The sequence below is a fragment of the Myotis yumanensis genome, unplaced genomic scaffold (genome assembly GCF_028538775.1).
Source record: "Myotis yumanensis isolate MYYU_CA2020_CCGP unplaced genomic scaffold, mMyoYum1.0.hap1 SCAF_5, whole genome shotgun sequence".
In the NCBI taxonomy this organism is placed as follows: domain Eukaryota; kingdom Metazoa; phylum Chordata; class Mammalia; order Chiroptera; family Vespertilionidae; genus Myotis; species Myotis yumanensis.
The window spans coordinates 102,613,125-102,636,720 of NW_027223756.1; the positions used below are offsets into that span (position 1 = coordinate 102,613,125).

A 23,596-nucleotide genomic window follows, 5' to 3' on the forward strand; every position below is an offset into this window, starting at 1 on the left:
CACAAAAGCACTGGGCTTTCCCTCTCCCCTTCTGGGCAAAGAAGGGACGGCGAGTGCAGAGCCTGCTGGGGTGTCTGGAGGTGGGTGTGAGAGCTATGAGGACTGGAGCAGGAAGGGCCTGGAAGCTGATGAGCAGACAGGGAGCGGTCAGAGCAGCCCCCAGGGAGGGCGGGGGGTGGGGGTGGGGGCACACAGGCTGTCAGAAGACAGGACGGGGGCGCTGTGCGGGCGCTGTGGAGGCAGGTGCTGTGGAGGCAGGTGCTGTGGAGGCGGGTGCTGAGGGGCAGGTGCTGTGGAGGCCGGGTCAGGAAGCAGTTTCAACTATTAGCCACTGCTTTCTCTCTGAGGTTGATGGTGAAGGTGACTGCCGACAGTGAGGAATAAAGGAATTGAGTGCAGGTGTTTAAGGAGAACAAATACAGCCGGAAGCGCTCTGTGCGGACCAGCGAGAGCCGACCAGGGAACGGGCTCTGCGGCACCCGGAGGCAAGAGGAACCAGAGCTGCCTGGCAGCAAGAGTGAAAAGCAGCAGCAGCAGAGTCACACCTCTACCCGAGAGGAAGGGCAGGGTGCCCAGGCAGAGGGGCACAGTGAGCAGCGGCACCAGAGTGCATTTGAAGGTGCGCGAGAGGGATCTATGAAGAGGAGGCCGGAGAAGACTGTAGTAAAAATGAGTACGTGTGCAGCCATGCTCTAGGCCGGTCTCCACTGGAGACACCCACAATGGTTACAGTTATGTGCGGGGATGGGGGGGGGGTGTGTGGGGGGGGAGTGCTCCTGGCATCTACGGGCTGGAGCCAGGGATCCTGCTAAATACCCTGCAGGGCACGGAACACCCCCCCCCCCCCCCCCCCCCCCCCCCCCCCCCGCCAGCCCGTCACCACGCCAAGGCTGAGAAACCCGGCTCCAGGCCAGCTGTCACCTCGGGTCCCACAGCATGTTCTCAATGCGGTTGATTTTTATTAAACCCAGAGCCGTGCACTGCTGCCAACTCAGTGAGGTGACATGTTTTGCTGAGCAGGGTGTGCAGTGTAGCTTGGAGGAAGCTACGACTGAAGATGTAAGTGTAACAACCAACCTGCTCCAGTGCAGAAAGGGCAGTGCAGCAGTGAGTGGTGCCCTAGCTATGGGTGTAAAGAAATGCTGTCAAGTTTGCCAAAATTCTGATACTCAAAAACAGAGCACGGCCCTGGCCGGTGTGTTCAGTGGTTAGGGTGTTGGCCTGCGCACCCCGAGGGTTGTGGGTTTGATTCCCGGTCAAGCTCAGTTGCAGGTTCAACCCCCAGCCCCGGTTGGGGCACGTGCAGGAGGCAATCAATTGATGCCTCTCTCTCACATTGATGTTCCTCTCTCCCTCCCCTCTCCTCCCTTCTCTTTTACTCTCTCTAAAAATCAATGGAAAAAATATCTTCGAGGGAGGATTAACCAAAATAAATAAATAAATAAAAAAGCAGGGAACAGCTGACCATGCTTTACCACGCATCCTGCCGCCTTTTCCTGATTGGCGTTTGCTCTCACCCCACGCTTCAGGCTGTAAGTGACTACATAGAACAGAACACTGGAAATGCATAACTTAATTTCTATAGGAGAGCTCACATTTAATTTTATAGATTTATCTTCATATGTAAAGTAGGTATTCTTAAGTTCCACGATCTTTTAAAACAGGTATTTCTAGGTTCAAAATAGACCACTTTGTGAATAAGTAAAATAATACCAGTAGTTCATGGAGACAAGCCCTGTTAATTATTTTATTCATTCCCATCTGGGGTTATTAGAGGCGCGGGGTTGAGGGGATGTGTTATAAAGCAAGGGAGAAGGAAGAGAAAAAAATATTTGATTTTAGGCTTCTCAATAGGTACTTCCCTATTCTTCCAATCAATAGTTGGACAGTGTTGCCCTAATTGGTTTGGCTCAGTGGATAGAGCGTTGGCCTGCGGACTCAAAGGTCCCGGGTTCGATTCCAGTCAAGGGCATGTACCTTGGTTGCAGGCACATAACCAGTAGGGAGTGTGCAGGAGGCAGCTGATCGATGTTTCTCTCTCATCGATGTTTCTAACTCTCTATCCCTCTCCCTTCCTCTCTGTAAAAATCAATAAAATATATTAAAAACAAAACAAAACAATAGTTCGACTGTGTATCTTCATGTTTCACATTCCCAGGCATGGGGAGCACCATGCAGGGACTGACACGCTAACAGAGAACGTGCTCCTGTTAGGCACTGAAGTGCAGGTGCACGCCTCCTTCTGAGACAGGTCTGCCCTGTGCCAGGGGCCCAGCATTGAGCAGACCTCCGTAGCTGCTCTGCCATTCCTTCTTTTTTAAAAAATGTATTTTTATTGATTTCAAAAGGAAGGGAGAGGGAGAGAGAGATAGGAACATCAATTATGAAAGAGAGTCATTGATCAGCTGTCTTCTGCATGTCCCCTTACTGGGGATTGAGCCCGCAACCCGGCATGTGCCCTGACCAAGAATTAAACCCTGATCTCCTGGTTCACAGGTCAACGCTCAACCACTGAGCCACACTGGCTGGGCAGCTCAGCCATTTCTGAATAGCATGGCATTGGCAGGTACTGTTGGCTTCACTACCCTCCATGGGGAGAAAACACTGACCCCTTACAGGAGACTGGAAACGTGACCTGCACAGAGCAGAGCACCTGACCCGGAGACGGCATGCAGCGCCCATCCAGCCCGCACTCTGCATGACCAGGTTCAGAAAAGGACAACCGAGGTCCCCAGGCTCTGGCACCCCGCCCACTGCTGAGGCATTATCAGAGGGACGAGGGGCGTGCAATGATTCAAGGAGAGGTATGGTGGCTAATTTTGAAACCCACAGAATTCACAGAATTAAATATTTTTGACCTTCGTGCTTTCTAGACTACAGAAGTGGCCAGAGGTCGTGCCCTTGTGTTTCTCATAGCCAGAGAAACCTTGTGCAATCAGCTCTGGCTGGCAGCACAGCTCGCCACTGACTGCAGCTCCCGCTCCGTGCAGGTGCAGCGGCCTCGCCTGCAGGAAAGCCCGGCTCAGGTGGCGCGGAAAGCAGCCGGCATCCCCACTCTGAGGGAGACATACACGCCACCGCCAGTGTTTTTTTAAACCGAGGAGGCTGACATACTTGCAGGGGAGAACCCGGACAACGTCATTCTGCTTATAGCTCTCTATGCAGACGGCACAGTGATCGAAGTCTGGGTCTGTTTCCTGAAACGCAAAGCATAGGAACCAAAGTCACACGCTGCAGCGAACAATGTATAAACGAGGAGAAACAATTCAAACAAGAACCTTCCTGTGGCAAATCAACCCAAATTATATCTAAACCAACCTACTTTGTCTTTATACTATGTTGTAACAATTCATACTAATTCTGTTTGTGTAATATCTTAGAAGTCAGAATTCCAATTTCCCCCCCTACAACACATCATCTGTGCACTGTATTGTGTTCATCACCCCAAGTCAAGTCTCTGTCCCTCACTGTTTACCCCCCAGACCTTCTTCTATGCCCCCTTCGCCCCCCGAATTCTAATTTTTTTAAAGATTCAAATGAGCTGTCACCCTGGCCATTTTCCTATCTCCTTCCCCAGTCCCGCTGCATCCTATTCTGGTCTAGGAGGTGTCATCGCCTGTGGCTAAGTACAGGCAGAGAAGACGACGAGCCCCAGAAGCTGGCTCTCCAGAAGCCCGCCCCAAGGATGGCCGCAGACTTGGGGTAGAAAACTCATGGCTGCACTTGATACCAGGTCTTTATCCAGACTCAGGCAGACTCAGCCAGGTATTGGTTCATCCAGGACAACGATGTCCTTCCTGCTCTGGTTTGGGGACGGGCTTCCCTGATTTGTCATTAAACAGAGCGTTTCCAAGAACCTAAGCCAGGAAAGGTGACACTATTTGTTGTGTCACCGCCACGCGGAGTGGAACTCAAACTCGTGGCAGGTCTAGAAGACATACACTGAGAAGAGGTGTTGGTTCTAACGAGGAAGGAGTGCTTTGTGCTAGCGTGAGAAGCAAGGCAGGATGAAATTAATGTGGCAGCTGAATACCAGGCCAAGAGAGCGCCCAGGTTACAGTGCAGCTGTTATCGTGCTGCTTACATCTTCTGCAAGTGGCTTTACTCTTTTCTTTCCCGAGTGTACAGTAAAGTTTACTGACAATGTCTCCACCTTCAGGAGCTGCGTTATGAAAAATCAAATGTGGTGGTGTGAAGGCAAGAGGAATAAAAGGGAGTCCAGGCAATACAGTGGTAAAACCGAGGTTGGACAACAGCTGAATGATCCTTCCAGAGCTCTTCGCTGAAACATGAGCGTGGGTGTGGGGCAGAAGGTGATTGGGCTTTATGCTCCCGGAGATGCAATTTTTTTCATTCCAGATAACAGTGACTGTACGGCATCAGGGTCTAAGTTTAAGTTGCTGTTCTGTCCTCACAGAGCAGAAGCAGGGCTGTTAACCAAGACTCCCCTGAAATCTGGACCGCTAGGTTTCCATTTAATGTTAAAGAAATAAACACAAAGGAGACCTGGTGAAGTCTGAGAAAGCATAGAAAAAATCTGCAAAAGAAAGAGAGTTAGTTGATCTCTACAGAAACATTTCAGGCCAGAAAGGACTGGCAGGAAACATCAAAGTGATGAAAAGCAAGGACCTACAACTAACACTGCTTTACCCAGCAAGGCTATCATTTAAAACTGAAGGAGAAAGAATAAGAAACTTCTCAGAAAAGAAAAAGCTAAAGGAGTTTGTTACCACCAAACCAGTATTACAAGAAATGTTAAAGGGCCTGCTTTAAAAAGAAGAAGAAAAACCAGAAGAATAAAAGAAAAATAAAATGGCAATAAATATGTACTTATCAACAATCACTTGAAATGTAAATGGCTTAAATGCTCCAAACAAAAAACATAGGGTAGCTAAATGGATAAGAAAACAAGACCCATATATATGCTGTCTGTAAGAGACCCACCTCAGAACAACAGATACACACAGACTAAAAGTAAAGGGATGGAAAAAGATATTTCATGCAAATGGCAGGGGCAAAAAAAAGCTGGAGTATCAATACTTATATCTGACAAAACAGACTTTAAAACAAAGGCTATAGTAAGATACAAAGAAGGTCACTATCTCTATTATAAAACCCCCGTGGCCGTGGCACCATCACGCTGTAACGACCAAACGCCAAAAGGCACCTGCTGAACGTCATATGATTTCCTCATGGGAACAAGTAAGTGTTGCTCTGTTCAATTCTCATCTTCTAACAGAGGCCAATTTAAGTGCTCCTGAGAAGGAACGGTTAGGGCAGGATACTATTCTTATCTCCGTCCACAACTGTCTTCAAGGTGGGTGGGTTTGTGTGCGCGGCGAGGCGCACATGGGTGGGTGGGGAGTTGACACTGTGTCCCACGGTGCACTGGGTCCCATGGTGTGCCGGGTCGGGGTCTTGTGCGATTTTGCGCAGTGGGCCTCTAGTATAATGATAAAGGAAGCAATCCAACAAGAGGATATAATCCCCGTAAACATTTATGCACCAAAACATAGGAGCACCTCAATATATAAGGCAAATCATGATGGACATAAAGACAGAGATCAACAGCAATGCAGTCATAGCAGGGGATTTCAACACCCCACTGACATCAATGGATAAGTCTCCTGGACAGAAAATCCACAAGGAAACAGTGGCCTTAGATGACACACTAGATCAGGTGGATTTAATTGATATTTCCAGAGCATTTCACCCCAAAGCAGCAGAATATCCATTCGTTTCAAGGGAACATGGAACATTTTCTAGGATAGACCACATACTAGGATACAAGCATCTTTTCTGACCATAATGGTATGAAAGTAGAAATCAATCACAAAAAAACCTGAAAAACATACAAAGACATGATTGGGTTAACAGTGAGATCAAGGAAGAAATCAAAAGATAACCCTGAAACAAATAAAAATGAGAACACAACAACCCAAAATCTGTGGACACAGGGAAAGCAGTCCTAAGAGGGAAATTGGTAGCATTACTGACCTATCTCAAGAAACAAGAACAATCTTGCCCTGGCTGGTGTGGCTTAATTGGTTGAGTATCATCCCGTGTACTGAGAGATCTCCAGTTCGATTCCTGGTCAGAGCACATGGCCAGGTTGTGGTCTCATTCCCCAGTAGGGGTTGTGCAGAAGGCAGCCAATAGATGTTTCTCTCTTTCCCTCTCCCTTACTCTTGCTCTCAAATCAATAAAAACATATATTTTAAAAAAAGAGAAACAAGAAAAAGCTCAACTAAACAATCTAACTTTACACTTAAAGAAACTTGAAAAAGAACAAGAAATAAAGCTCAAAGTCAGTAGAAGAAAGGAAATAGTAAAGATCAGAGCAGAAATAAACAAAATAGACTCTAAAAAAAAATTCAGCCTGGCCAATGTGGCTCAGTGGTTGAGCCTTGACCCAGAAACCAAGAAGTCACCGGTCTGATCCCCAGTGGGGGCCGTGCAAGAGGCAGTCAGTGATTCTCTCTCATCATTGATGTTTCTACCTTTCTCTCTCTCTCCCTTCCTCTCTGAAATCAATAAAAATACATTTAAAAAAAATACAAAAGATCAATGAAACAAAGAGTTAGTTCTTTGAAAAAATAAACAAGGTTGACAAACCTTTAACCAGACTCATCAAGAAAAAAAGAGGACTCAAATAAAATCAGAAATGAAAGGGAAGAAACAATTGACACCAAATAAATACAAAAGACTGTAAGAAAATAAAAGCTGTGGTATGTTTACACAATGGAATACAACTTGGCTGTAAAAAAGAAGGAAATCTTACCCTTTGCAACAGAATAGATGGACACGGAGAGCATTATGCTAAGTGAAATAAGTCAGTCAAAGAAAGACAAGTACCATATGATTTCACTCATATATGGAATCTAACGAACAAAATGAACTACAATAGACATTCTCATAGTAGAGAGCAGGCTGACAGCTTGTGGGTGGGTGAAGGGATTAAAATAGAAAAAAGAAACACGTATGGACACAGACAACAGAGAGGTGATTGCCAGGGGTGGGGGCAGTGTTGGGGGTGATAGAGGAGGGTATAGGGTGATAAATTGTGATGGACAGAGACTTGACTTAGAGTGGTGAACACCCAATACAGTGTACAGATGATGTGTTACAGAATTGTGCACCTGAAACCTATATAATTTTGTTAACTAGTGCCATCCCAACAAATTCAATAAAAAAGAAAAGAAAAAAAGAAAGTAGAGCAAGACAACACATGTTCCTGGCTACTTAGTGCATAAACAGCTCCATCAGAGTTCTTCCCAAAAGGATGCTAGGTGTTGCAGAAGAAGATTTTGTTGACTATCCTAAGTAAGGTAACTGTAAGTCATCAATAAGCTAGTAATAGCAAGCACATTTACAGTCCAGGAAAGGTAGAGAACTACATGAGGGTCTCCAAATGGCAGGCATAGTGAGAATAAGATTTCAGCCCGGCCGGTGTGGCTCAGCAGTTGGTTCATTGTCGACCTATGAACCAGGAGGTCACAGTTCGGTTCCTGATGAGGGCACATGCCCAGGTTGCGGGCTTGATCCCGTGTGGGGCGTGCAGGAAGCAGCCCATCAATGATTCTCATCATTGATGTTTCTATCTCTCTCTCCCTTCTTCTTTGAAATCAATAAAAAAAAATATAAAAAAATATTAAGATTTCAAAGAGAAGCTAGTTTAAAATAAAGCACTAGAGTATACTTGGAGAAAAATAATAGACTAACAAATGGGACGCAATTGATATATTCTCTCCCACTAAATCAAAAGCAAATCTACGTGTTTTAATAGTGTTAAAGTTACTTCATTACTGTACCTTATCACCCTTCTTCACTGTTCTGGTTGTCAATTTGCTGATGGCTTTCTTGGCTGCATCTCCAAGACGACGCTATGGACATTGCAAAGAAAAGTAGACATTAAGTGCAAGATCTCTGAATAATGTTCTTTACTTTAAAATAATTAAATGTATAAAGTCCCTATCTACATCACTCTCCATGTCACAGCATATGAGAGGGCTCTAAAAGAGAATTAAAAGTTAGAGAAACTGGCAGTTTTCCTATAGATTCAGTATTCTGGTTGAATAATTAAAAAGGGAATATAGCTAAAGGGCCAGATGGCATAATCACTACTGCGTTTTGTATTCAATAAGCATTGGGAATATTCCAGCATTATCAAAATCTACTTGTTGTACATGTCAGAGCTCCCAATAGTTTTTTCATTCTGCTCCATGGACGACCACTGTTAGATGTTTAAGCTCCGTCTTGGTGAAAGGAAACCTCCAATGCTCCGTGAAATAGCTCATCACATTACCCGGGTGGGAGAAGGACGTGGTCATGAATCCTACCTCTGCCTCTGTCACTCCGTGCTCTGTCATCTGAGGAAGGTCTATTTACCTTTCCAGGATTGAGTCATTTTCATTTGTCCAAGAGGGTTAAGTCAGAGAATCTCTAAGGCTGGACTGATGCAACATTTTGCCAGGCATTGAGAGCTAGCACTGCCAGATACGAAGAATCCAAAGATGAAAAGACAGTGGACCTCTGATCTCGCAAAGCAAACGGAATTGGGGCCAGCCCAGTACAATAGCACGTGCCCCCGGAGCATGGCAGCGCCACGCTAAGGCAGGCCTGAGGGGAGAGGGCCGAGGGGCCATGCAGGGGAGGCGCTGAGGAAATGCCGCCTGAGGTCAGGCTGGGAAAACGGGCAGGAAGGAGTCAGATAAGGAAAAGCATAAGGGTCACCAGGGCGATTCCGACAAGGAAGAACCTAGTGAAGACAGACAGTGTGACGTGTGGGCATGTGAAGGGAGTTACAGGTCAACACAACCAGGCTGAGCATCATTCACTGTTCAGATTAGAATGCTTGGGAGTCAGAGGCCCTACTAATAATTACCTGGGACAATCGGTGCAAACGGGCACCTGGGACAAATGGTCACTTGACCCACAGCCAGATTCTACACTGTGGGGATCAAAGGAGGAACACCTTGGGTTCTGTCCTGAGGATAAACAAAGTCATAAAAACATAAAAAAATTCGGGGTAATTACAAATATGCAAAGAAAATAATTTAATGAACTTCTTTGCACCCACAAACCAGCTTCAATGATCATTATTTTATCTATATTTTTCAGCTATTCTCCCTCTTTATTGTATGAGAGGTTTTCAAAGCACATAGCAAGCTTGTATAATTTCACATATAAAGCCTTCACTATATTTAACAATGGGCTTTCATTTGGTGTCACTGTCTTATCTAACAAAATTAACAATAATCAATCAACCTCATCAAATACTCAGACTATACTATAATTTTCCTAGTTGTCTCCAGAATGTCTTTTTATAGTTAGCTTGTTTGAATCAGAATATGAAGTCCAAACACTGCATTTGGTTGCTATGCCTCTCAAGTAAGTCTCTTTTAATATAAGAGTCCCCTCCATAATATATGTATATATAAATGTATATATATAGAGAGAGAGCCTCCAGATGTTTTATATCCTATATAATAAAAGGGTAATATGCAAATTGACCTAATGGCGGAACAACCAGTCGCTATGATGTGCACTGATCACCAGGGGGCAGATGATCAACACAGGAGCTGCCCCCATTCCGCAGGCCCCGATCGCCCGATGGGGAACAGTGAACTGGGGGTGGTGGTGGCAGACACAGGTGGCCAAGCCCCCACCCTTCCGGTCGCCCCCCACACATAGGGCGACTGGCGTCGGGGGATGGGGCTGACGAGCGGGCGGGAATGGCCAACCTCTTGGTCCCTCCCCCCGACCAGCAGGCTCCAATTGCCTGATGGTGAGCAGGGAACCGGGGGTGGGTGGCAGTGGGGGGCGGAGCCGGCAGCCGGGGAAGATGGCCCTGATCTCAGGCCAGGCCTAGGGACTGTACCCCGTGCACAAATTTCATGCGCCAGGCCTCCAGCATAAATATATATGTAAATAAATATCAGCCTCATGAAAGTATAACTGACTTGTAATAAACTGCATATATTGTGTACAATGTGACGTTTTTACATGATCCAAAAAACTGTCACTATGATCAAGATAGTGTATCTAGCTCTAGCTGGTTTGGCTCAGTGGATAGAGTGTCGGCCTGCACATCGAAGGGTCCCGGGTTCAATTCCACTCAAGAGCTGGTACCTAGGTTGCAGGCTCCTCCCAGGCCCTGTTCAGGGCTCTTGCAGGAGGCAACCAATCAATGTGTTTCTCTCACATCGATACTTCTCTCTGTTTTCCCCTCTCCTACTTTCTCTAAAAATCAATGGAAAAAATCCTCAAGTCAGGATTAAAAGAAATAAAGAAAGATAGTGTATCTACCATTCCGCCAATGCTCCTGTGGTTCTTACTCCCTTGTCCCCCCATCCTCCCACCCCATTGCCGGTGACTTATTTTCTGCTATGATACCTGCATTTTCATGAGTTTTACATAAAGGGAATGATATTTACATTTATTTACATAGATGGAATGTACTACTTCGTGTATGGTTTCTTTTACTCAGTATAACTACCTTGAGATTAATCATGTTGCTGCATGTATCAACAGTTCATTTTTCTCTTATGCTATGCAGTATCCTACTATGCAGGATCCCACTATACAGATATACTGCAATTTACCTTTTTATCTGTTGATAGGGCCTGAGTACTATTCTCCAGATTAAAAAAACAACAACTTCCCCCAAAGAGTGAGGATATTTATTGATGAGGGGGAGAGAGAGAGAAAGAGAGAGAGAGAGAGAGAGAGAGAGAGAGAGAGAGAGAGAAAGAGAGAGAGAGAGAGAAGGAGAAAGAGAGAGAAGGAGAGAGAGAAACATTGATTTGCTGTTCTATTCATTGGTTGATTCTTATATGTTCCCTGATCGAGAATCAAACCTGCAACCTTGTTGTATCAGGACAACACTCTAACCCAGCGGTCGCCAATCTTTGGGACTTCACGGACCACCAGTGGTCCGCGGATCACCAGTTGGCGACTGCTGCTCTAATCAACAAAGCTACCTGGTGTTCTTAGAGAAAAATCAATAAAGTTGATAAGCCTCTGGCCAAACTGATAAGGGGAAAAAGAGAGAAGGCATAAATCAGCAATATAAAAAAAGAGAGACCTGGCCAATATGACTCAGTGGTTAGAGCTTCGGCCCCTGCACCAAAGTGTCATGGGTTTGATTCCTGGTCAAGGGCACATACCCGGGTTGCAGGTTTGATCCCTGCCCCATTGGGACGAATGGGGAGACAACCAATCGATGTGTCTCTCTCACATCGACGTGTGTGTATCTCTTTCTCTCCCTTTCCTTCTACTCTCTCTAAAAATCAATGGGAAAAGTAGCCTTGGGTAAGGATTTAAAAAAAGAGAGAGAGATAATATCACTGCTGATTGTAAGGATCATAAAGGGAGTATTATGAACAACTCAATGGACAAATTTCAGGAAAGACACTAATGACCAAAGCTTACTCAAGATGAACAGATAAATTAAATAGCCCCATATTACTCAAATTGCACTTGTAGTTTAAAACCTTTCCCCCAAAAGAGAACTCCAGGCAGATGGTTTCTGGGTATTTCTAATAAACATTTAAAGGGGGAGGGGAACTCTACACAAACTAGAAAATGGAAAAGGCAGGAATACCTCCCATTTTCTTCTGTGAAGCCAGCATCATCCTGATACCAAAACTAGAAAAAAGCATGCCAGGACAGAAAGCTACAGACCAGAATCCCTCTTGAACATAGATGTAAAAATTAAAAAAAAACCCTCAGCAAATTATATTTAACATATATGAAAACGATACTTCATCATGACCGGGTAGGGTTTATCTCAGGAATGCAAGCCTGATTTAACATTAAAAAGTTAATCGAAGGCCCTGACTGGTTTGGCTCAGTGGATGGAGCGTCGGCCTACAGACTGAAGGGTCCCAGGTTCGATTCCGGTCAAGGTCATGTACCTTGGTTGCGGGCACATCCCCAGTGGGGGGTGTGCAGGAGGCAGCTGATCGATGTTTCTCTCTCATCGATGTTTCTAACTCTCTATCCCTCTCCCTTCCTCTCTGTAAAAAATCAATAAAATATATTTAAAAAAAGTTAATCAAAGGAGACATATGTAAAACTTTAGACAATAAATAAATTAAAAAAAATTAATCGATGTCATTTGGCATATGAACAGATAAAGGGAACCATATGATCTCTGTAGATGAAGAGAGGAAATTTTGCCAAAATTAAACATCAATTCTGGATTTTAAAGCTTTTAGCAAAACAGGAATAAAAGGTAGCTTCCTTATGCTGATGGAGCACCTATGAAAACTGGCAGCTGTTATCACGCTTATGGTGAAGACTAAACACTCTTTCCGAAGATGAGGAACAAGAGATCTGTGCTCTGACTTTTATTTCTACATTGTACTAGAGGTTCTGACCAACACAACAAGGAAGAAAGAAAAGAACCATTATTAGAAATGAAGAAGTAAAACTGTATTCATACACAGATGATATTACTGTCTATGTAGAAAATTTGAATAAGTCTCTTAAACAGCTGCTAGAACTAATATGGGTTTGGCAAGGCGAGAGATACAAGATCAGTATACAAAAATCAATTTTATTTCTATATAAGCAATGAATGGGAATTGACTGTTTTTAGGATATCATTTTCATTAACTTTTGTTAAATGGAGTGTTCTACAAATGTCAATCAGGTCAAGTTAATTGATTATGTTATTCAAATCTTTTATAAACTCACGGACTTTCTACTTATTCTTCCAGTTATTTAGAGGGAGCATGGGAATCTCTGGCTATCACTGCAAGTTTACTTTTCACTGCAGTTCTATTGGTTTTCACTTTACTGGTATATTATCTTAAAGCTCTGCTATTAACTGTGCAAATGTTTAGGTGCAATATCCTCTTACTAAATTGACCACTTTACTATTAAGAAATGACTTCGTCCCTTGCAACAGCTTGGCTCTGAAATCTCTATACAGTTCAACTTTATTTTGAACTAAATAAAGTGGCCCGGTGCACGAAATTTGTGCACGGTGTGTGTGTGTGTGGGGGGGGGGGGGGGGGGGGCGGGGAGGGGATGTCCCTTAGCCCGGCCTGCACCCTCTCCAATCTGCGACCCCTTGGGAGATGTCCGCCTGCGGGTTTAGGCCCAATCCCACAGGGCCTAAACTGGCAGTTGAACAACCCTGTTGCAATCCAGGACCGCTGGCTCTTAACCACTCACCTACCTGCCTGATCATACCTAACCACTCTGCCTACCAGTCTGCTCATCCCCAACTGCCCCCCACCAGCCTTCTTACCCCCAACTGCCCCCCCTTGCTGGCCTGATTGCCCCCAACTGCCCCCTCTGCCGAACTGCTCGCCCCCTACTGCCCTCCCCGCTGACCTGCTTGGTCCCAACTACCCCCCACCCCCCTACTGGCCTGCTCACCCCCAACTGCCAGCCTGCTCACCCCAAACTGCCCCTCCCTGCCTGCCTGCTTGCCCCAAACGGGACCCCCTGCTGGCCTGCTCAGTCCCAACTTCCCCCACTGCCAGCCTGATCACCCCCAACTGCCCCTCCCCTCCTGGCCTGCTTGCCCCAAACGGGACCCCCTGCTGGCCTGCTCAGTCCCAACTTCCCTCACTGCCAGCCTGATCACCCCCAACTGCCCTCCCCTCCTGGCCTGATTGCCCCTAACCGCCTCTGCCTTGGCCCTGCCACTATGGCTTTGTCTGGGCGGCAGCCACAGAGCCGGCTGGGGCGACCAAGGAAGCCAAGCCTCCCAACCGCTCATCTTTGTCACATCAATTTGCATATTCCCTCCTTATTGGCTGTGGGCGCCGCCATCTTTATTGTAAAGTGATGGTTAATTTGCATATTACTCATTTATTAGATAGGACTAGAGGCCCGGTGCACAAAATTTGTGCAGGGGTTGGGGGTCGTCCCCTCAGCCCAGCCTGCACCCTCTCTAATCCAGGATCCCTCTCACAATCCAGGATTGCTGGCTCCTAATTGCTCACTTGCCTGCCTGCCTGATCGGCCCTAACTGCCCCTCCCCCGCCCCCCACTGGCCTGGTCACACCCAACAGCCCCCCCCTGCTGGCCTGGTTGCCCCTCACTGCCCCCCCGATGGCCTGGTTGCCCCACAAAGCCTGCTGTTCAGTCGTTTGGTCATCCCTCATTAACCCCCCTGCCAGCCTGGTCGCCCCATGCAGCCTGCTGCTCAGTCATTTAGTCGTCCTGCACTAACCCCCCTGCTGGCCTGGTCACCCTACTCAGCCTGTTTGGTCATCCGTTCGGTTGTTTCGGATGTGACAGCCCCTGGCTCTTTATATATATAGATGGTGTAGCAATTTTCATCCTTTTGATCTGTTTGTTTGTTTTTTTATTTTTTCCATTGATTTTTAGAGTGGAAGGGAGGGGGAGAGACAGAGATAGAGAAACATGGATGTGAGAGAGATACATTGATTGGTTGTCCCCCACACATGCCCCGACCCGGGTCAGGAATTGAACCTACAACCGAGGTGCATGCCCTTGATCCTTCAGTCTGTGGGCCAACACTCTTACCATAATCCAAACCAGCTGGGGATTATTTGTATTTTTACCTGTAGGCATCATATGGTTAGGTCTTTTTTTTTTTTTTTAAATCCAATCTGTTAATCTCTCCTTTAATTGGGGTGTTTAAACCATATACTTTAATATAATTATTGATATGGTTATGTTTAAATCTATTATCTCGGTATTTGTTTTCTATTTGTTCCATCTGTTCCTTATTTCCCTTTTTGTCTTCTTTTGAATTATTTTCTTTTTTAATTGTGTTAAAATATAAGTAACATAAAATGTACAACAGTTCAGTCATCACCACCATCCATTCCCAGAACTCTTGTAAATCTGAAACTCTGTTCCCATTAAACACAATTCCCATTCCTCCCTTCTCCCAGTCGCTGGCCACCATCATTGTACTTTCTATCTTTAAGCTTTTGTTTTTTTGTGATGGCTTCTTTCACTTAGCATAATACCCTCAAGGTTCATCCATGTTATGCATATCACAGAAGTTTTTCTTTTTTAAATATATTTTATTGATTTTTTACAGAGAGGAAGGGAGATAGAGAGTTAGAAACATCGATCAGCCGCCTCCTGCACATCTCCTACTGGGGATGTGCCCACAACCCAGGTACATGCCCTTGACCGGAATCGAACCCGGGACCTTTCAGTCTGCAGGCCGACGCTCTATCCACTGAGCCAAACCGGTTTTGGCAAGTTTTTCTTTTATAAGGCTAAATAATATTAAACTATATGTGCATATCACATTTGCTTGTCCACTCATCCATTGATGGACAGACACTTCAGTTGCTTCTATGTTTCAGCTACTGTGAACAATTCTATGAACATGGGTGTACAAATATCTGTGAGACTCTACTTTCAATGCTTTTGGGTATATATCAAGAAGTGAAACTGCTTAGGTCATAGGGTAATTTTATTTTTAATTTTTTGAGGAAACTACATACAACAGCTGTTCCATTTTACATTCCCATCAACAGTGCACAAGGGCCCCAATTTCTCCAGTTTCTTAGAGAGTAGCCATTCTAATGGGTATAAGGTGGCATCTCACTGTCGTTTCGACTTATGTTTTCCTAATGATTTAGTAAAGTCAAGCATTTTTTCATGTGCTTATTGGCCGTTCATGCATCTGTGGAGAAATGTCTCTTCAAGCCCTTTGTCCATTTAAAAAAATCGGTGTTGGCTCTTTTGTTGTCGAGTCGGAGGAGTTCTTTACATATATTGGCTATTATTCCCTTATCAGTTATATGGTTTGCAAATATTTTCTCTCATCCTCTCGTTGCCTTTGCATTCTGTTGATCGTGTCCTTTGATGCTGTTTTAAATTTTGGTGTAGTCCAATCTATCCCCCTTTTTTTTTTTTTTACTTGTGCTGTTGGTGTCCTATCCAAGAAATCACTGCCACATCCAATGTCATGTAGCTTTCCCATGTTTTGTTCTAAGAGTCTTACTTATGTTAAGGTCTCTGATCCATTTTGAGTTAACTTTTATATAAGGTAAGGGACCCACTTCATTCCTTTGTATTTGCATATCCAGTTTTCCAAGAACCATTTGTTGAAAAGAGTCTGTTCTTTCTGCGTTGAATAGTTCTGGCCCCATGTCAAAGATTATTTGACCATATATACAAGGGTTTACTTCTGGGCTCTGTATTCTAGTCTACTGGTTCCTCTTTATTCCTGTGCCACAGTTTTGATTACTGTAGCTTTGTAGTAAGTTATTAAATCAGGAAGTGTGAGACCCGAAACTTAATTCTTTTTAAAGACTGTTTTGAAAAAAAAAAAAAGAAAATAAAGAAAACAAAAAGAGACTGTTTTTCCAATTTGGGATCTCTTGAATTTCCATATGAGTTTTTTAGGATGTATTTATTGCCGCAAAAAAGTCATTTGTTTTTTTATAGGGGTTGCACTGAATCTGTAGATCCCTTTGGCAGTGCTGATGTCTCACAGTCTTAAGGTTTCCCAGTCTGTGAACACCATATGTCTTTCCATTCTGTGTCTTCTTTCATTTCTCTCAGCAGTGTCTTTTCCTTTTCAGTGTATTTCTTTCACCTCCAGGGTTAAGTTTATACCTAAGTATCTATTCTTTTTGGTGCTATTGTAAATGAAATTATTTTCTTACTTTCCTTTTGGGATTGTTTGGAGTTAATGTATCACAGGGTATATTTTGAAGGCAGTTCTGAGAACTGATGGGTCAGATGTGGGGTATAAGAGACAGAAAGGGGCCAAAGATGACACTGGCTTTGCCCGGGGCAGCTCAGGGAACAGACCGCATTCAGTGACGGGGGGCGATGTAGGAAGAGCAGGTTTGGAAGAATTCCGTTTTGGACGTATGACGTTTAAGGTCAAGGATAAGGAGAACTAAGAATTGACCACTGGAGATGGCAAAGAGAGGTCCTGGTGGCCTTGATAAGAGTTGTTCAGTGGAAGGACAGGAAGAAGAGCCTGACTGAAGTGCCCTTCAAGTGGGACAGGTGGTGGTGCCTGGGTATTTTTAAAATCTTACCAAATTTCCTCATCAAACCACACAGAGCAACTTTAAAAGTAAAAGCAAAAGTCCACAGACAGCACCTTCAACAAAACCAGGAGCAAGGGCATTGCCACACCTCGCAGACGGCAGTGGGCCCCCCCCCCCCCCCCCCCCAGCGGCGTTCTGCATAGACACAGCATCACAGCTGCGCTGGGGCCAGGGAGGGGAGAGGAAAGGGGTTTTGCCCTGACAGCCCCAAGGGCCCGGAGTTCAGATCGCTCAGGCTCCGTTACAGATAAGTCAACAGAACAACACGGGGAATCCACTAAGGAGCTGAGCGATGAGGGCAAAGCTAGGGCTTCCCCGGGCCTGAGGATTCCAGAAATACCCAACAAGTCAAACTCCGAAAGGAAGAAACAGCTGAGCCATCAGGGGAGGAACACGGGGAGTACAGGCAGAGACGCTCCCCACCCAGAGATCGTCTCTGACCTCAGACGTCCTGGAGGGGCGATGGCACTGCACCTGCCCCGCACGCAAACACAGGACAGTCACGTCATTTAAATGTGAGCGACATTCTAGGTGCCGCAGGGAAGGAAAGGAACCAAATAACCCCTCGCAGGCAAAGAAGGCACAATGAATGTTTTGTTAAATTGTAGTTCTTTATATATTCTGATACGAATCCCTTATCAGATATGTTATTTGTAATAATTACCTTTTAAAGAAATTTAAATGAGAAAAATATCAGGTACCCACATATTAAACGCACTTTTCGTGCCCGCCCTCCCTCCCTCCCTTCTGTACTTCCACATCAGATGCCATCTTCCTTCTGCGTGGGGGACACCTCCTTTAATGTTTCTTTAGTGTAGGTCTCAGGCGATTAATTCTTTCAGGTTTGTATAGGCGAATTTCACCTTCATATTTGGAAGGTATATGTGGTGCATATAAAATTAAAGATGTTGCTCTGGCGTTTCTCCCTTATGTTGATCTCAGCGAGACAACTGCCACTGTCCTCGGGCTTATTCCCTTGTATTTGTTTGGCTGACACGCCCCCCGTTTTCTATTGGTCTCTAATGACATATATATTGCGTTGCTTGAGGTTGTCCCAGAGCTCACTAATGGTCTGCTCACATTTTTGTGTAATTCAGCATTTCATTTTTGGTGGTTTCTATGGCTATGACTTTATGTTCACAAGTCATTTCTTCTACAACGCCTAATCTGCCATTAATATGTTAGTTTACTTTTCCTTTCAGACATTAGTTTTTATCGCTACAATTTTGATTTGAATCATTTTATCTTGTAAATATCTTGCTGTTTCCAATTAATTATTTGAATTTATGTGTGATAGGCAGAGTGATGAGTCCCCCAAAGATGTCCAGATCCTAACCCCAGGAACCCATGAGCATGTTGTCACATGGCAACGGGAATTAATGTTGCAGGTAGAGTTATGGTTGCCAAACAGCTGACTTTAAAAACAGGAGAGTAGACTGGACTATCTGGGCAGGAACCATGTAATCACAAGGTCCTGGAAAATGGAAAAAAACAGGAAGTGGGAAGCTGAGAGATGGCAGTGTGAGGACTCAGCCTGACACTGCTGGCCTTGAAGATGAAGAAAGAGGGCCATGAACCAAGGAATGCTGGGGGCTTCTAGAAGCTGGAAAGGTAAGGAAACAGATTCTTGTCCGGAGCCTACAGAGACGAATGCAGCCCTGACAACACCTTGATTTTTAGCCCAGTGAGACCCATTAGGAGTCCTCTGCCCTATGGATTATGAGGTTCTGCAGTCTGGGACCAGGCATGGTTTCCTGGATGCTATTCCTTTGAATCCTTATGGTCTTCTCCCAGCCTCAGGGAGCTTCCGCACACACAAGGGCTGATCAATACTCTGTTAAATACTAAAGGTGGTCAGGCCCTCTACAGGCCTCAGGGCTTTGTTTTCTCTGTATATCTCTCTCCTCTTCAGTGACTGTCCTGTGAATCTAGCGGCCTCATTCCAATTCACAAATAAGGCGGCCCACTGGGCTCTGCTCTGCTTTCCCCTCAGTGCACTGTGGACTCTTGCAAAACATCAAGCTAAATAATGCTCATCTCTTTTGTCCCATTTTCCAGGAATCATCTGCCTTTGTTGTCTGTTGTCTAGTGTCTTGAAAACATTGTTTCCTATCTTCTTTCTGTTGTTTATTTTTCTTTTTAACTATTTCAGGCAGGAGGGTAAACCGAGTCCGTTACCCATCTGAGCCACAAGCAGAAGCCTCTACCCTACATTTTAAAAATGCTGTTTTTAAAAGGGGACACTGGGCTACTTGTCCCACATTCTAAATTTGGCTGCTGTTTCCTTCTTGTGTCATTTTACTTGGTTCATTTCTTATAAAATGGTTGTTAGGTTCAGGTTCAATTGCTTTGACAAGAATACCTCCTAATGCATCCCATCATGAGGACAAATGTTAGATTGTCCAACTTTCAGTGATATCAAGCATGATCAATAGGTTTCAGCTCTGTCAGTGTGATCCATCAATCAGTATTTCATCTGATTTTAGCAGCCATCAATGATCACTGCCTAAATACATCATTTCATTAAGGATTACAAAATGGTGATTTCTAAGTCTATAATTCATTTATTAGTTGGAATTCTTCTATAAAAAACTTTCCCTCATCAACTAGTTGGTTACTATGCAATATAATCTGTACAGAAAAAACCCCCAGGATGAATCTTTTTTATTTGTATTTTATTTTTTAATCCTCACCGAAGGATATTTTTCCCATTAATTTTTAGAGAGAGTGGAAGAGAAGGGGAAAGACAGACAGAAATATCGATGTGAGAGAAACACATTGACTGGTTGCTTCCTGAACGTGCTCTGACCAGGGCCCAGGCCGGGGAGGAGCCTGCAACCGAGGTATATGCCCTTGACTGGAATCGAACCCAGGACCCTTCAGCCCGCAGGCCAACGCTCTATCCACTGAGCCAAACCGGCTTCGGCAGGATGAATCTTTTTTAAAAAACCTGATTGTTAGAACAGCAAGTTGGTCTTCTAACAGCCTCCTGTTTCAATGGTCTGTCTCATCTTTGGATAAGGCAAGCTCCTTTAAGGCGGAACACAGGTCCTTTAGACACCATTTCGGTAGTTTCAAGTTTTCTTGCTTTCTGAAACTACATTCATCTCACATATTTGCTGCCCTAAACCTTGAATAGGCCATTTCTCCAAGAACCCCGGGTTCCTTTGAGTGGGCAATGGCATTTAAAGATAACCCCAGAGCAACTTCAAGGTGGAATGAGATGGGGCAGAGATTATTTTATTAAGGATATAAAATGGTACTTTTCTAATTCTGTCATTCTCCACTTATTAGTTGGAATTCTATAAACAGGGGTACTGGTTATTGGGCTGTCTTGGGCAGATGAGTGCTGCACTTTTTAGAAAAAGGAAAATAAAGGATTTCATAGTGATATTTCCAATTCAAAATTAAGATGATAGGGTTATTACTTAATTTCTTTGATTTTAATATTTTCTCTTATGCTGAAAATCTTGATTTCTAATATCATTAATATAATCACTTATCCATTTTATCCCACAATAGACATATACTAGTTTCAAACAATCAATACTACTAACAATAAGACTCTAAATGCACTGAGACTTTTTTTATATTTTAAAAATATATCCCAATAGAAAAGTACTGTCAAAAACAATTTCCCTAAAATAATTCGTTTTTCCATCTGTTTATGCCACCATCTTGAAATATATTTGGTTTGTTTCCATTTATTTTCAATTTTGATTTCATTTCTTTCTTTTAAAAAAATTATCTAAAATACTTACATGGTTCCAAAGTCAAACTATAAGACCAGGTTCAGGCAAGTCTCACTTATCTCCTCTACCCTGTTCCCTTTCCTTTAAAGTAATAACTCTTTATGTTAATTTTGCTTTACCCTTATATTTTTTCCTTTGAAGTTATAAGCATATATGCGTATGGGTGCATATATGTAGATATGTGATATGTAATCCACATAAAGGAATGTGTTTTCATAGTTCCCGTCTTTCTTACAATAAACTAACACGGTTCTGCATGAAACCCCCAGCAGCATGTGGAGGTCTTCACAGAACCCCCTTGTACAGGCATGTTCTACTCCACTACAGAGTATTTTACTGTGTAGAGTACAGTTTATTCAAGCAGACTCCCACTGATGGACATGTGGGTAGCCCAAGTCTTTTGTCACTATAAATAATATCATGATGAACAGTATTGCATATGTATCATTTTTAATTTCTGTAAGTTTATCATCAGGCTATGGGGTTACAAAGACTACGACAAAGGATAGGCATCTGATTACTCTAGTTCCACCACAAGAACTGTATCATTCTGTGCTCCCATCATCAATGTATAAGAACACTTGTTTTCCCTATTACTTTGTCAAGAGTGTGTCGTCAAACTTTAGATTTTTTTTAAAACAAGCTTATCAATATGAAGTGGTATCTCCAATATGGTTTTAAGTTACATTTAACTTGAGTGCAGTTGACCATCTTTTTAACATTTTAAATATCATTTGAATTTTTTTAAGTGAACTGTTTTTTTCTATCAGGTTTTTAGTTTTTTAAAAAATATATATCAGGGACACTAGCCCTTTGTGAAATGTTGCAATTATCTTTTTCTAGTTTGTCAATCAATTATCTTTTGATTTTCCTTTAAAAATACAGTCATTGCCGAAACCGGTTTGGCTCAGTGGATAGAGCGTCGGCCTGCGGACTCAAAGGTCCCAGGTTCGATTCCGGTCAAGGGCATGTATCTGGGTTGCGGGCACATCCCCAGTAGGAGATGTGCAGGAGGCGGCTGATCGATGTTTCTCTCTCATCGATGTTTCTAACTCTCTATCTCTCTCCCTTCCTCTCTGTAAAAAATCAATAAAATATATTAAAAAAAATACAGTCATTTTTCTTTTATTTTACTGGATTTTGAGTCATAATTCAAAGTTTTCCATATTCACCATTATAAAGGGAAATTTTAGCCCATATTTTCTTCTAATATTTAAAGTTTTGCCTGGCCAGTGTTGCTCAGTGGTTAAGCATCGACTTATGAACCAGGAGGTCATAGTAGGGAGCATGCAGGAGGCAGCCAATCAATGATTCTCTCTCATCATTGATGTTTCTATCTTTTCCTCTCCTTTCTTCTCTGAAATCAATAAAAAATATTTTTAAAAGTATTTGAAGTTTTGTTGTTTATAATTAGACTTCTAATTCATTTAAAACTTATCCTTGTGTACAATCCTTTTCCAGTCCCACAACCATTTATTAAAAAGTTAATTTTCGTCTTGGCCAGTTTTGCTAAATGTTCAGAGTGTTGACCAAAGGGTTGTGGGTTTGATTCCTGGTTAAGGGCACATAGTTCGGTTGCAGGTTCCCCAGCCCTGGTAAGGGCGTGTGCGGAAGACAACCAATCAATGTGTGTGTCTCTCTCTCTCCCCATCCTCCCTTCCTTCTACGCTCTCTGAAAATGAATGGGAAAAATATCCTTGGGTGAGGATTAAAAAAAAGAAAAGAGTTCATTTCCCCCCACTGTTTTGAATGGTGCTTTCTATTACATACCGTATTAAATTTCCATATGCAGTTGTAGTTTTAGATTTTGCATTTGTTCTATTGCTCTATTCATGGGCTTTTAGCACTCTTTTAAGTAAGAGGCTTTGTTGTACTAGAGGTCCGGTGTACGACATTTGTGCACTGGAGTGGGGGGGGGGGGGCCCTCAGCCTGGCCTGTGCCCTCGTCAGTCCAGGACCCCTCTGGGGATGTCCACTTGCCGGCTTAGCCCCGATCGGGAATCAGGGTTAAGCTGGCAGTCAGATATCCCTCTCGGTCCCGGGCTCTCGCAGTCTGGGACTCCTGGCTCCTTACTGCCCGCCTGCAGTGGAGGCGGGAGGGGCACTGACCACCAGGGGGGCAGCTACTGCATTGAGCGTCTGCCCCCTGGTGGTCAGTGCATTATCACAGCAACTGGTCGTTCTGCCTTTCAGTTGATTTGCATATTACCCTTTCATTATATAGGATTATAAAAGTTGGTGTGGTTAGCCACTGGTCACTGCTCCTCTTTTTCAGGTTTTTTTCTGGCTATTCTTCATTACGTATTCTTCCATATGAATCTTATAATTACATTACCCAACCCCCCAAAATATGTGAAGGTAATTTTATTGGGATCAAATTATAAATGAACTTAAGGAAAACTGACATCTTTACTTTATTGAATGTGTATATTCAATTGGAACAAAGTATGTCTTTTCCATTTGTTTAAGTACATTCCTGCGTCTTTCAGGAGTGTTTTGTAGTTTTTCTCACATAAATTTTATAGTTTTGTTAAGTTGATACCTAGATGAATCCTCTATCCATCCGTCTGTCCATCCTTCCATCCAGTTGTAAATGGTACCTCCCCTCTCATTACATCTTCCGATCATTTCTGCATGTTAATTTTATATTCTGCTCTTTTTTGTTGTTAACCCTCACCAGAGGATATTTTTCCACTGATTTTTAGAGAGAGTGGGAGGGAGGGGGAGATACAGAGAGAGAGAAACATCGATGTGAAAGAGATACATTGATTGGTTGCCTCCTGCACATGCCCCAACCAGGGTTGGGGATCAAGCCTGCAACTAAGG

General features: G+C 43.7%; 1 protein-coding gene across 3 annotated transcripts in view; it reads right to left on the reverse strand.

The window, feature by feature from the left end:
• Window positions 1-23,596, reverse strand: part of RNF130 (ring finger protein 130) — a 140,228-nt gene that overhangs the window by 50,971 nt on the left and 65,661 nt on the right. For all 3 annotated transcript variants that reach the window (XM_070416785.1, XM_070416786.1, XM_070416787.1), the window contains exons 4-5: window positions 7,812-7,883; window positions 3,115-3,197 (exon numbers count right to left, since the gene is read on the reverse strand). In XM_070416785.1, coding sequence (XP_070272886.1) covers window positions 3,115-3,197; window positions 7,812-7,883 — 155 coding nt within the window. The remainder of the gene's footprint in view (window positions 1-3,114; window positions 3,198-7,811; window positions 7,884-23,596) is intronic.